We start from the raw sequence: 15,622 nt of genomic DNA, 5'->3' as shown, positions 1-15,622 counted from the left end.
CCATCACTGAATCCCCACAATCAACATCCTGGTTACTGTTGACCAGAAACTGAACTGGACTAGCCATACAAATACTGTGGCTACAAGTGCAGGTCAGAGGTTAGGAATCCAGCAGTGATTAACTCACCTCTGTCCACCATCTACAAGGCACAAGTCAGGAGTGTGATGGAATACTCTCCACTTGCCTGGATGAGTGCAGCTCCAACAACATCCGAAGCTTGATACCATCCAGGAAAAGCAGCCTGCTTGATTGGCACCTTATCCACAAACATTCACTCTCTCCGCCACCGATGCGCAGTGGCAACAGTGTGTACTATCTACCAGAAGCACTGCAGGAACTCAAGACTCTTTAGACACCACCATTCAAACCCATGACCACTACCATCTCGAAGGACAAGGACAGCAGATGCATGGGAACACCACCACCTGGAAGTTCCCCTTCAAGCCACACCATCCTGACTTGGAAATATATCGTTATTCCTTCATTGTCAGTGGGTCAAAATTCTGGAATTGCCTCCCTAACAGCACTGTAGGTGCACCTACACCACATGGGCTACAGTGGTTCAAAAAGGCAGCTCACCACCACCTTCTCAAGGTCAATTAGGAATGGACAATAAATGTTGGCCTAGCCAGTGATGCCCACATCCCACGAGTGAAATTTTTTTTTATCACATCTTCCTGAACTTGATCCCTCATCCCCACTATTTAGTTTCAGGCCCTCTCTACTGACCTAGTTATATGACTCACCAGAATATTGGTTCCAGCACAAATCAAGTGAAGACTGTCCCAATCGTACAGCTCCCATTTTCTCCAGTACTGGTGTCAGTGTGTCATGAATCGAAATCCATTTCTCACACACCAAATTTTGAGTCATACATTTAACTCTCTAATCTTATTTATCCTTCACCAATTTGCTCGTAGCTCAGGTAGTAATGCAGAGGTAATTACTTTTGAGGTTCTGCTTTTTAATTTAGCCCCGAGGTGCTCATACTCCCTCAGTAGAACCCCCTTCCTAATTCCACGTGTTATTGGTACTTGGACCATGATAACTGGGTCCTCCCCTTCCCACTGCAAGTTCCTCTCCAGCCCAGAGTAGATGTCCCTGAACCCTGGCACTGGGCAGACAACACAGCCTCCTGGGCTCACGCTCTTGGCTGCAGAGAACTGTGTCTATCCCCCTGACTATACTGTCCCCTACTACCATGTTGTTGCAGATCACTTCCTTATCCAGTCACCACAATGCTACAGCCCTCCGGGAAGTCCAATAAATCAAGGAAACAAACTCCCCTTTAGCCTTAGAAAATGCGATTTCAAAACTGATGAAACTGGAAAAACTGAATGGAGTTCAAAAGAAGTCGCAAACACCTTATGAAACACCTGATGCAGAAGATCCCTTGCTTTGGTATTCTTCGAAGCTAATGCTAAACTAAACTATATTATCAAAAACCATAGCAGATGTGAATACTTGATGCATAAATGGAAAATTAAAAACCCTCCAGTGGGAGACTGCGATTACCCGGAACAGATCATGGAAAATATAACTACTCAATGCCCAATTCACAATGTACAGCTATACACACGGCTACTCATGATGCAATTATCTGGCTTACCCACCTGAATATAAAATTATAGCTGTTGCTCTACACCTACATCAGCCATAAGAAAGAAATAGCAATAACTCTAATGCCATAGCATCATCTCTCTTCTATAAACGGAGATCGTGTTCCTCAGGTTTCAGAGTGTGTGTCAATCTCAAACATATTATCGGAATTTAATTCATCTATTCCATGAACAATCTTAAATACTTAAATTTCATCTCGACCCCTAAGCTTTCTCTTCTCCAGAGTGAAGGTTCTGAGGTTCTTCACATCCCCTCATAGCTCAGATGCCGTTAGCTATCAGTTTCTTTTGGCCCCATTAAATAATGCAATTTTCATTGAAAACATCTGAATTTTCTACAAAGCTAGCAAGAGAAAATAATTAGTTTTCCTATTGTTTAGGTATCAGCAGAGCTCCACATTGCAGCATTGGAAGGATATTTGTCTTTTCATTTCTGCAAGCTCATTTCAAAACCAAAGCAAGCTGAAGGGCTTAACTGCCTGCTACGGGATTCTTAGACTAGCAGAAGTGTGCAAAATTTCAATCAGGATTAGCTTGTTGATTGGGCCTGGAAGAAACACTTCCTGGCCCACAAGCAGTGCTATAAAGGCACTTACATGATGCCTTTGCGCCTGCTTTTACCTGATGGTTTTCCCAAGGTTTGGGAAAACTGGGTGACAGCGGTTAAAAATGGAGGCACGAAGCTTAAGATTTCAACGACCAACCCGCCTCCTAAGAATGGGTTGATCACCTGCCACTCAATCGGTCTAGGTTAAAACCAGAAAAGAATGGGTTCCTGGACAGATTCCTGTTTCAGTTTTTTAAAATTTTAACCTCTCGCCTGAATCAAATCTATCTGCTTTCGGCAGTCTCTGTTGTGGAATATCAAAAATGTTAATTGCCCTATAAGATGCTATCTCATTAACAACTCAGGATGTTTGCTAGTTTCAGTTCATTTTAATTTGTGGCTCATTTTTCTATGAATGCAAGATTGTTGAGAACAAAAAAGCTAATTTTTAACAATGCATTGACAGAACATGGAAAACTGCTCTAAAATGGTCTTAATGTCAAATCGGAATCTTCTTTGGGAAGGGAGAAGTAATTCAGAATGTTCATATATTGTACAGAAACCATCAGAAACACACAAAGCTAACTCATGCTAGGCTCTTGACACGATGACAAATCTGATTTTTAAAATTAAAATTTGCAGAAAAGTTAATAAAATTCATTTAAGATAAATGCCCCTTCAAATGGCTAACTTTTTTCTACTTCAACCGAACCATTTGGCTTTGTAGATTTTTAAAATGATACATTATGAACACGTAATGCCAGCTTGCTGTCGGAAATAGTGCAAATTCTACAAATAATTCATTTTTATTTCCAAAATGAATCTGCTCTACGACATAAAGCAGGCTAGATATAAACTACAGCAGCTCAACCAGTTCAAGCCTGGGAATATCAACCAGCTTCAAAATAATAGAACCAGCTTCAGCCATGACCCTGAACAGCTGTGTGAACAAAGCAGAAATTCAGACATTTTATCTCTAGTCTGACATAGATTTATAACTATTTTGCAACTAAAAACAGCAAGGATGGATGGTATTGAAAGGTGCATTTAGATAGCAGCTACCAGTCGAAGCAGCAAATAGAGTTTGATTTTCAGCCAAGCAAAACTGGTTGACTGAAACTTTGATCTTGCTGACTAGGCGAACCCCTCTCCAAGCAGTTAAATTTTAAATGCGTGGACCGAATAAGCAGCATTTACATTGTCTAAACATTTAATTATGGGCAGGCTTAAAAGTACCCAGGATATTTTTTGCTTCCAGTTCTATAGTACACTGGACTTGTACTCTGTGTGATGCCAAATAAACTTATGGTGAGTATGCTCACTTCAGGGAGTCTCGTTCCAGGGTAGGATTTGCCACAAATTTTACACTACAAGTCTAACCATGGTGCATAAAAGCAATATTTCCACTAACATTAAAGTAGCATAAATTAGTGCTTACTATGATAAAGGCAAAATACTGTGTATGCTGGAAATCTGAAACAAAAACAAAAAATGCTGGAAAAACTCAAAAGGTCTGACAGCATCTGTGGAGAGAAAGACAGAGTTAACGTCTCCAGTCCGTAAGACTGAAGATGAGTCATACGGACTCGAAACATTAACTTTGTCTTTCTCTCCACAGATGCTATCAGGCCTGCTGAGATTTTCCAGCATTTTTTGTTTTTGTTTTAGTGCTTACTATGTTGTCTCCTCGTGTCTTTTGAAATTACAAAAATATTAGATTGAATATGTATGCAGTAATCAAACTGGTTGCCCCAGAAAATAAATAATCCTTCATTCTAACAAAATTTACATAACTGCCCTTTCCAACTTACAAAATGAACAGCCACTTAACCTCGCCTTTTAAAAAAAATGATTTTAATCTCCTGATTCAATTAGGATATTGCTTCACACCAATGTCAAGAGTCATATGCACCTTTTTCACTCTCTCTGATCAGTAAATGTAAATCACATGATGTTTTTATCTAGGAACAACAGGGATAACTGACATGGATAAAGATTTTAATCTTGTAAAATGCTTTCCGTATGCACCATGCTTTCTTAAAAAGGAACAGAGATCAGTGTGAATTGTTTTTTTGGGCTAAACGAAAATTGTACACTTTGATATTTGTTATGTCCAGAATTTAAATGTCTGAAGGCAGTGGCAATTTGCTAACTTTTGTGCTTTAACTGACAAGTGGAATAGATAAAACGGAAAACATATTGGCCTGGATTTTGCAGATGTAATTACAGCATTTGCAGCATTACGCTGTGAAACTGACAACAACTTCTAGGACTGAATTTTGCCGTCGGTGAGCAGGGGGCGGGGCCCGCTCGCCGACGCGTAAAATGAAGCAGGATGACGTCGGGGGGGGGAGGGATCCCCGACGTCATCTCGCCCCATTTAAGTCTTCAGGAAGGCGGGGGCACAGCGAGACCAGCTGCGGGCCCGCCAACCTGTCAATGGCCAATTGAGGTCATTGACAGGATCATTAAAACAATTAAAGGACCTGCCTGTCCAACCTTAAAGTTGGTGGGCAGGCCAGGAGCCCCAGGGGGGCGGGAGGAATAGAAAAAACATGAAACCTCATCCACCGGCGGGATGAGGTTTCATGTAGGGATTTAAACAGTTTGATAAAGTTTTAGTGTAAATTATGAACATGTCCCATCTCATGTGACATTGTCACATGTGGGGGACATGTTAAAGATTTTTTTTTTCTATTTTTAATGTTTTTAGAACTGTTAGCGATCTCCCTGAGGCAGCACTTAGCCTCAGAGAGATGTGCGCTCTTTCGTGCACATGCGCGAAAGAGCGCACTCTCGCTTTTGGGGAATCCCACCCCACCGCCCGCACAGGAAGCGCACAGTGCTTCCTGCTGGACGTCACGCTGGGCGGGCCTTAATTGGCCCACCCACTTAAAATGGCGGCAGGGCCCGCTTCTCCGGCGAGGATCGGCTCCTCGCCCGCCGGAGATTGGGTCGGGCCTGCCCGCCCGGAAGGCAGAAAATTCTGCCCCTGGTGTCTGCACAAATGCAGAAATCCAAAAGTTACTGTCAATGATTCTCTGATCCTTCTCAGGATGCACTGTTGAAGTCCCTGTCGATGGCAATCTTGGTAACATTGTGTTTCAGCAGCAAGGACTGTTCAAAATGTAAATTCACAGGCTATATAAGTCTTTCAGTTTGTTTGATGATACAAGCATCACAGTGCCTTGGTAGAACACAACTTCAGCATCCGCAGTTTTTTGCTTTTATCAACTCTATGGTAATTGGAGCTTACTTCTTTCCTCAATAAAGCTGCACTGCACTGTCCTTGATCTGTTGTTTGAGCTTCTCTGTCACCTGGAACAAGAGGACTTTTTTGTGTCTCGCTAGCTAATCCCAATTTTTCATGACCTGAAGTATTTGAAAAGATGACAGTTATATATAGCTATCAAATTAAGGGGAAGATTTTGCTGCAAGCAGCCTAGTACTTACAATATGTCTTAGCACTATAAATCAGACTTTAAAGCAGTCAATCATTCACCAATTCTGCATTTTGCAAGCTTTTTGCAGTAACTTCAGAGCACATCTTAACACTATGGAAGCGTTCTGATGACAATTACCATGTACAGACAGCAGGCTCTATAATAACTGCCATAAAATCAGTGATACTTCGTGGGGAACACTTTCTCTCATACATCGGACCAGATTTTCAGTTAGCAGTGAAGTAAGGGCACTTGCTCCTGACCATTAAGTAAATTTTGCCAAGAGATCTCTCTGGGCAGAATTAGCTCTAGGGTTATGCAGTGGAATCGACTGCACCATTTTTACTCAGCATCTACAACGTGGAGCTAGAGTGATGTCATCTGGCTGTCCAAACAGCCAATTAAAGGCCTTTCACAAAAAGAAAATCATTGAATATATTTTTCGTAGAGCAAATTAAAGACTGGCACATAACCATGGGTGAAGATAGAAGTAAAAATATTCTGAAAAACATTAAAAATATGAAAAAAATAGCTTATATAATCTAAATCACTTAACAGCACTCCACAATTATATTGTTTCTCAGGGTCAGCTCTGTTGCTACTCAAATTTTATTAATCACATTGCCATTAAAAATCCAGTTAAACTTGACTGAACAAGGCGTAACTTTTAAAGGGGTATCAAAAGGCGACGTAGTTACAGGGGAGTTGAAATTCTCACTGATTTCAGCCATTGTTGGCTCTAGGGGAGGCCACATGCAGCCTGCAGCATTTCCGTGCACATGCCTGATGTCCTCAAGTTGTGGTCAGTATCAGAGAAGTAGTGATGATACCGACAGTTAGAGGGTTAATGATGATGAACACCGAAAGTTCGCCACCAGCACGTACCCCACCACCCCTGCAAAATCAGGCCTATTGTTTTAAAACAATCATTGCTATACTTCCATATTAAATGACAACTTTTATCTATATAGCATCTTTAATGCAATAAAGTGTCCCAAGTTGCTTCACAAGAATATTATAAAACAACATTTGACACTGGGTCACATAAGGAGATATCAGTGATCAAAAGCTTGGTCAAGGAGGTAGGTTTTAAACAGCATAAGGGAGAAAAGAGAGGTAGAGGCATAGAAGGGTTTAAGGGACAGAATTCCAGAACTTAGGGCTTTGGCAACTGAAGGCACAGCCACCTATGATGAAGTGATTAAAATTGGGGATGCTCAAGATAATGCACATATCTCAGAGGGATTACAGGGATAGGGAGGGGTGAGAACATGGAGGGATTTGAAAACAATTCTAATTATAAAACTAAACCATATTGTGAAAAATAAAAAGCACCTCAGTAAATCATATTTTTGAAATACAGTTCAATTGGAAAATATCCCATTTGGAACTTGAACCATGAAAGCAACCAATGTGAAGCACAAACAGTTTAATTTGATGCTAAGCTTAAAAAACTTTAAATAATTTTCAACAGATCTTTTATTGGATGACAATGGGGGTTCCTTTGGTGCTTCTGAATGTGCTGCATGATTTATGTGAGGAACAGAAGTTCATGAGGTGCCAACAAATACAGGCCAAATGACACCCAAATCTGTTTGTCTGCACCAATCACCTGTGAATGTCCTGGAGATGGCTCTTCCTGTGGAAGTGAAAGTTACCAAAGCACAGCTTTCAAGCTACCCAGAGGAGGCATCACACATATAGTGCGCATATCTATCAAAAAAGAGACAAACTTTAAAGGCATGTTTTAACCTTGCCTGCACAGTGAGAACTGGGGGGCCGGGCGCTAATTCCAGCCAAGTTTCCATCTACTGATATTTTAATTGCTAGTTTTTCAGCAGCATCACCCACCCTGAGTAAGGGGGGCGGGAGGTAGGGGGGTGTTGAAAATACTTAAAAGTCAGTATTTGATGACATCATTCAAACCTCAACATGATTTTACTGCCAACTGCAACATGACGCACAGCGTCAGATTTATTATTGAAGCCTGGGGCAGGCATGATCATGGCCAGAAGAAACCAGTTATGATCAACATTTTTTTTCACGGTTTCCTTGTGGACCAGGGGGAGCAGGACTGTTCCTCCGAGACCCACAGAGCTACCTTAAGCCTCCTCTGCCCTAGACTCTGGAGCACCACTACCCCCCATCTCCCCCCACCCCACCAAACTACTACTTATCTTAATGCTGGGAAGCATTCCCTCGGGTCTCTGGCACCAACCTCCTGCCGCGCTAGATCACATTCACAGGTGGGAGTCCTTGTTGTAACAGGGTGATGAGATCTGCAGGTTAAAATGCTCCTGGCCACACACATCAAGGGTGTCCAGCCTCCACATGCCGCTCAGACGGCCCCAGTTAAACTCTGTTTTCCTTATGAAAAGAAACATCAGTTGTACTGGATGCTGAGCTTTCATTAAACGGCACAGTTCCCCTGAACGTTGCAGATGTGAGCGTTAATGCTTCTCATATCAATCTAAGATAGGAAAGATTTTAACAAGTAATTTTCAGATGTTTCCATAAAAAAAAAAACGAAGTCATATGGATTCGAAACATTAACTCTGTTTTTCTCTCTGTAGATGCTGTTAGGCCTGCTGAGCTTTTCCAGCATTTTCAGTTTTTGTTTCATAATAAAAGCATCATTACGTTCCTCGATGGACATTATCCGGAAGCAGCCACATTGTGGCACTCCATGGTGCTCACATTTCTGGAATTTTTTTTCGGGTAGGTGGCTGAGTTAATCTCTGCATCCATGATACCACTGAGTAACTCTGCTCGCCTCGCCCTGCAAGAAGAGAACTCTAGGCTGGATGGCTGACCATCTGTTTGCTATTCCAAAATAGTATCTCAATCTGGCCTAGTATCTCAATCTGCTTTGGTACAGCGTGTGTAAAAAGGAATGCTTGTGTACAATGTTTGTAATGGTACTTGTAATTTCCTAGAGATGTGGGAGTTATCAGTGACATCAGTAAGAGATCCCAAAAGAAATCTGTGCAATAGGAAACAGTGCTTCATCTCCCTCCTGATACCAGCATGTTTCTGCCCCATTCACAGCCAGATGTGAGGAACCTGGCTGGCTAAAATACCTTGGACAGCAACCTGCCTCTTTTAAGCTTGCACCCATCCTTGTATTGGAAGGGTTGGGCTTCAGTTCCAAATATGGTCAGCATCTTTTGGTACACTTCTGCAGCAGCACCTCCAATTCTTCGGGAGCCTTAGTTGAGCCACTGAACAATTAGTCCACTTTTCTCTCACTACCATTACTTTCCTGTTAATGACAATCGCAGCCTTTTCAGGTCTTGAGCTCACAGACAAGTGCATTAAAGAGATCTCTGGGCAAACTTTTCATGTGCCATTAGTCTGTTCAAGTAAAAATGATTCCTGTCAGAAAATCTGGTAGTCCATTCCACCTTGCAAGCTGCCATCACAGGCAAATGTGCAGCATGGGCCTGCCCAATCCATTTTTGTAAAATCAAGGCCTATGTGTTAAATATTTAGTGGATAGAACATTTGAGTGAACCAATCAAAAAGTTAGAAATTAGAAATAAGTTATATATGTATATGTGTATTTGTAATAAAATGGGCTTGAAATGGGTCAAAATCCCAGAACTCCCTCCCTAACAGCACTCTGGGTGTACCTACACCACAAGGACTGCAGTAGTTCAAGAAGGTGGCTCACCACCAACTTCTCAAAGGCAAATAGGGATGGGCAATAAATGCTGGCCTAGGCAATGATACCCTCGTCCCATGAACGAATAAAGAAAACGATAGAGTAGTGCTGTAAATTCTATTTTCTTGGAAACTGCCTAAATTTTTGTTTCTCTAGAAACAAACTACTGGAATGATTACACTTAGGTAATGACAGCCAAACCCAGCTCAGAAAGGAGCCCATGGTCAGACAAGGCCTAGTGAGAGAGCAACTGGCAGCTACTTAAAACTAACAATCATACAAAGCTGTGTTAGGCTTTTCAGTCCACCTTTCAAATTAAGATCCTTGCTGAAATATCCAAGTTCACTAGTGTGTGAAAGTAGAATAGACATTACTTTGGTGAACAATCCCATGGTTCAATAATCTTATTATTCAATAAGGAATAAGACCATCTGCACTGAATGGCATTATAACAGCCTGTTAACAGGCTTTATGAACAGCTTAGACATAAACTGATAGTCGAATTAATACGGATGAAACTTTTGTGAGTTAGTTTGACACCAGAGGTGGAATATTTCTTGGAAGGATGAAACTGGTCAGATAGACAGCTTGAGGTGTGATAAGGAAAGGATGATGCAAGGCTTAGGTTGGATTGATCAAGGCCAGAAGGTACATGCAAAAATTCAAGAAGTTAATAGCAGGTGAATAACGTTAAAGGTAGGCTTTTCAACCCAAGGTTTTGCCAAAGAATGTAATATTTTACAGCAGGCTTGTCCAATATTTTCGCGTGGGGTCCAAATTTCAATTTTTTTTTTCATTCAAGGGGCCAATGAGCAAATTTCGGCAAGGTGCAGTCCAACGTTAAACATGAATTTTTTAAAAATGTCAAAGCAATAAATTGATAATTAAAAAATAATAAAAATGACCATTAAAAAGTGCCAAGCAGCAGAGTTAACCAGTGAAACCTTTTTTGTATTTTCGCTTAGAGCTGGAGAGACAGACCAGGCCCCAAGTCCTCGTCACCAGGGAAGGGGTGAGGACTGGGACTGAGCTAAGCAGTTTGGGTTTAACTAACATTGACCTTGCATTTGATTCTAGTGACACACAGTCAGAGTTGGCACAAATGTGGGGGTTGAGAGCAGGTTCTTGCTCTCACCCACTCACACAAACTCACTCAATCCCCATCTGGGTCCAGGTTTGGACATCTTACCAAGGAGGTATTCAGGATGCTGTGAAAGGACGCACTTCCTCACATGTCCTGTTTGGGACTCCAACTGCCCCAGGTGAGAGTGGGGGCTGGTGGATGCTATTGCTGTAACCCTGCTGATTCTCGTGGCCTCCACCACTCTGCAATCTTGTGTCCTGTGCTTCTTTAGGGGGCCTGTGTGGGAGGGCGCAAGAGAGAGAGCATGGCTAAAGGCAGCGAGATTGCGCACTATGAAAACAAAAGAGAAGCCACTCATCTTCACATTGCCATCTGCTCCTCCAATCTGAGGCTGTTTCTCTCCTGAATTTCCTGCTGATGGACTCACCAGTGAGCCAATCAGTAGCAAACAAGGGACAGAAATGACCTGTAATTGAAGGAGCAGTTCCTTGTAGAACCTTTCATTGAATTTACCCGTAGTTTGAACAGAGAGTCGGTGGGCTGGGATAGTGGCCCGTGGTCATAGGTTGGACAAGCTCGTTTGAAGGGATATTTCAAAATTAAATAAATCTTTCTAAGGTAAATAGGCCTTGCCAATAGTCCATCCAGGTCCACCTGTGAAAAAGGGTATAAAGTAGGATACTTTGTGAGACCTCAGTGTAGTTACCGGTGGAGAGAAATTCTTATGGGTAGATCCTTGCTTAAGATCTTGAGTAGTTTGAGAAGTTGTGAAGACATGAGGCACCAAGAAAAGAAGAAAAAATTAGAAGGAAAGAGCTGTTTGCGCATGCCAGCCATCCTGCCTGATCTGGACCGTTACTCGTTACTTGTCATGGTCATATGTTTTTGCTGTATACCTAGGATGTTATATTCTGCTGCGAACTCTAATTAAATTCCACATACCCACCATTTTGTTTGCAGTCACTATTGATTAAATAGATAATGGTAATATCAACTATATTTTGAAAGATTTAACATAAAATTTAAAAGAAGTCAAATGAATAAGCAGCAACCACAAAGTCACCAATTAACCATACAATTTTACATGCTGCTTTTAGCATAAATTTTTTTATTTTCTCCCTCCCCCTCCACTGGGCACCATGGAAAAATTAACTTATCACATAACGTCTAAGACTTATTTTTTGAAGCACAAAACTGAACCTAGCCATTGTACAATAAAACAAGAAGTATTCCCTACACAGGATAGCTTCTCTCTATGAAAGCTGGAACTTTTCTTTAGTTCCCAGAGAAAGTATTATGGTACTTAAATATTCCCTGAATGAACAAGCTCAATCAGGTAGTGGAGTACAACTCTCAGCATACAGCTCAGGGCAACAATTTCTACTTATTCTAGCAGACGTGGTAATGGGAGTTATAAACAAAAAAATCTTGGCGTGCTCCAAGAGCGGCAGTCTTACCGCAATTATAGCCTCCTGCTGCAGAAGTTCTTGAATAATCAATTTTTTTTGAGGTATGCAAAACATTTTCAGGGAAGGCAAAAAAAAAAAGTTTTTTTTTCCCTAAATGACTAAATAACAAGAATTACTATTCACAGAGAATACCATGACTTCCTGTTTATAAGTTTCATTCCTCTGCATCACAATGACACAGCAAGCATGGTAGATCTACTCAAAACCCTGGAATAGTGTCAAGGTATTTTGAATGAAAGCAACAAAAATGGAGAAAAGCAAACTTTTGAAATAGATTAGAAGTCATTTACAGGAGAAAAAAAATGTAATCACACATAAGACCATGTAAATTGATAGATGTTAGTTATAGAGGTTGGCAAATTCAAGCTCAAATTTTGGGACAAATGAATTAGTTCTTCAGCGACAGGGCTTATGGCTAACAGCATAAAAAGGAACAATTGCATGGGTTGTCTCAGATGCTGTCAATAAGTCTTGTGAGGAAGTTGTTCCATTCATGCAAGTCTCCCTCCCTGTGTGAGAGAGGCAGAGGGAGAGGGAGATAGAGAGAGAAAAGGGCAAGAGAGAACAAAAAGGACTGAATTGTAGAAACATGATCATTTTGAAATGATCTTTTAAGTAAGAGCATTTATTTTTTCCCTCCCAATGAATACTGTAGCAATTTTACAAATCCATTTATTACACAGAAGCAATATTATAATGTGGGTCAGAGCAAAACCTTTTCAAAATAAAGTTGCTTTATTGAAGTTACCTACAAAAAAAAGTTAAGCAACGGACATTAGGAACAAAGAGTTTCAGTGAGGCAATATACACTTAGAAGGTTTTAGATTCGATAGGGATAATTTATACCTTCAGCTTGAAATCAGTGGAAATGGTAATTAAGTAAGTTACATTTTGCTAGCCTACTGCCCAAAGAGAAAATGACTGACATCCAACGATGAGTTAGCTGATCACAGTAAGATTTTGCACCCCTGAGTTAGTTGTGTCTGTGTGTGTGTGTGTGGTGGTGGTGGTGGTTTGGGGGGTGGGGGGCGGAGAGAGAGAGAGAGAGAGAGAGAGAAGGAAGGATAAAGAGAAAATGAAAGACAGACCTGTTGCCAACTGCTGTCATGTGTCTCACGGTAAAGCTGCAAGTGTGTGTATGTCTTTGGAAGATCAGGATCAAGCTTCTGAAGTCACTTCCTGGTCAAATAGCCTATCAAAAAAATTGTTGTGGAGGCTCAACTAACAGCCATTTGGGCTGTACAGCCACAGTTACAGAATCACAGAATCTTTACAATGCAGGAGATGACCATTTGGCTCATCGAGTCTGCACTGGTTCTCTGAAAGAGCATTCTATCTAGTCCTACTCCCCTGCCTTATCCTCGTAACCTTGCACATTTTTCTTTAGCAATCCAGTTCCCTTTCGAATACCTCGATCGAACCTGCCTCCACCACCCTCTCAGGAAGTTCGTTCTCTCTGGGTGAAAAAAGTTTTCCTCACATCACTTTTATGCCTTTTGCCAATTATTTTGAATCTGTGCCCCCTAGTTCTTGAAGCTCTCGAGTGGGAAAAGTTTCTCACTAATCACCCTCAGGATCTTGAATACCTCTATCAAGTCTCCTCTCAGTGGAACCCTAGTCCAGCAAAGAGTTGGGGAAGAGTACGAAGAAATGTAAAAAGAAATCTCAAATTCAATATTCGCTATTTTTCCTGTTAGATCTCCAAAGTAATATTCAAGAGGCTAGGGAAAAGCAAATTCTACCCCAAAGATGAATCAGTAGCCATGGTGTACAATACCTATTATATTCAAAAAAAGTGACATGGTCATTAAAGAATTCTCCCTATCACTCAAAATTGCACTGGCAAACCTATCTAGTGCTAGTGCAAGCAGGTCTCATTTGTAAACCACATATAGATCATATGATCAAAGTCTATCTCCCTTGGGTAATCCAAGAGACAGTATAGAGAATCAAAATCAATTGCAATGCCAGTAATAGTCTTGACCCAATCAGTAAACAAAACCCACTATAAATAAATTTGTGAACAACTGAAAAAGTTTATAGGGGCTGGCCAAAATGTTTTCAGCCTTCAGCTAGTTAACAGGCAGAAAAGTTCCTAAAACAGACAGGCGTGTAACAAATTTGGTGGTAAGTTTCTGTATGGTTCTCCTTCAGTGATTAACTGACAACATGAAAGTGGCCAGGCACTGTTCTCGGCTAACATTAATGTTAAGATCTACCCTACATGCTGCTCTAGTGCAGGGGTACTACACTAGATTCATAAATATCTGAAGTTGCTTTGATACTGTTCTTGAACTCATGCTGTTAAGTTAGTTTTCCATGGTGGCAGCAGACTTGTAGACCAGATAACTGGATCGACAACTCTCCCACCAATATACAGAAAATGGATTTAACAGGAAAAACACTGGAAACCAGTTATCAGTTGTGGACTCCTGGGATCAAGATTAAAAGACAGTATAAGAGCTAAGAAAGAATTAAGAGAAGTGCTTTCCCAAATTGTGTAAAGACTGCCAGCTTCATCAGTTGCTCAACAGTCTTAATTAGATAAGTGGTCTCTAACAAGTAAAGATACAAACAGAGCTTGAAGTAGTGATAAAAATCACCACTTTCAAGTGAAAAATAATCCAAGAGATTCAATAAATTACTCAATTTCCAACCAATATTTAGGAAAGAGTTTGCAAGCCTTTATTGTGCCAACTAAAGATATTGCATGGTGGTAACAGGGGAAACATCCAGGGTTAAGCCACAAGGGCAAGTTGGCAGACAGGCTGACTGGAAGAATTAAAAAGGAACAACACACATTTTTCCACATACATGCAGCTCAGCTTAAGGGTTGAAAATTTACAGAACCTGTAAATTGTAACCTGTTTGAGTGCGTACACTTGTTAGAAATTGAAAATTAAATATAGAAACAGTGAAATGACACAGTTATAATGAGGGAATTTAAAAATATCTAGAGTTGTATTTATATAGCACCCTTAACGTAATAAAACCTTCCAAGGCACTTCACAGGAGCATTATAAAGCAAAATTTGATGTCACTTATTTCAGTTCTATAGGGGGTTGTGCTTTTTAATGCTGTCAGGTACCAACAATAAACCATTACTATGCCTAGAAGCCTGAGCTATCACTTCCCCTCCAAAGAGCTTAAAAAGGGTTAACATTTTAACTGCTTAACTGATATGAAATTATTTGATCTTCAAAATGAAAATACTTATCATGCTCAGACTTACTCAGATTATATTACTCTTCTATGCCATCTTAATGCGGAGCACAAGTAAGCAGAGTGATGGTCTCCCCTGATCATCAAATTCAGGCCACTTCAAAACTGTGCAAGATTAGTCATGGCACCTTTTATTACCTTGCTGTCTATTTTGCTTCTGTATATTATATCACCTGTAAGTGAACACATTGTCCAATTGCATATAGAATAAAACAATGTGGCAAACATTTTATATATTCTCAATGAGTGATATATTGTAATTAGGATTTATTAAGTTTAGTGCAGGGGTAAATTTGAACCCATGTGTTTATGAACACAACAATGTCTCGCCATAGTTTTGGGAAAAAAAGGCCTGAACTATGGCTGTAAGGCCTTGTACAGATAAATGCAGATTGCAATTAATATGCACTCCCACAGATTTTCAGCTGCTATGTGCGCTTTAAATTAAGATGGCTTTAGTAAGACTTTATACCATGGCTTCTAATTTCATATAACTGACCTCATACACAGGCAGACAGCAAACATCTTACAACAGCAACATTTACAAGAGGCATTAATGAGTTGGAGATGCAC

General features: G+C 40.6%; 1 protein-coding gene across 2 annotated transcripts in view; it reads right to left on the bottom strand.

The window, feature by feature from the left end:
• The window catches only part of ubtd2 (ubiquitin domain containing 2), an 83,849-nt gene that overhangs the window by 60,763 nt on the left and 7,464 nt on the right, over positions 1-15,622 (bottom strand). The window contains exon 1 of one of the 2 annotated variants that reach the window (XM_078550689.1): positions 15,060-15,195. The exons of the other annotated variant lie outside the window; for it this stretch is intronic. Coding sequence (XP_078406815.1) covers position 15,060 — 1 coding nt within the window. The 5' untranslated portion in view covers positions 15,061-15,195. Of the gene's footprint in view, positions 1-15,059; positions 15,196-15,622 lie in introns of those variants that run through there. 2 annotated transcript variants of the gene reach the window in all.

Source organism: Cetorhinus maximus, chromosome 10 (assembly GCF_964194155.1).
Source record: "Cetorhinus maximus chromosome 10, sCetMax3.hap1.1, whole genome shotgun sequence".
Lineage (NCBI taxonomy): Eukaryota > Metazoa > Chordata > Chondrichthyes > Lamniformes > Cetorhinidae > Cetorhinus > Cetorhinus maximus.
The sequence above is the reverse complement of the archived record's forward strand: the minus strand, read 5'-3'. Positions and strand labels throughout refer to the sequence as shown.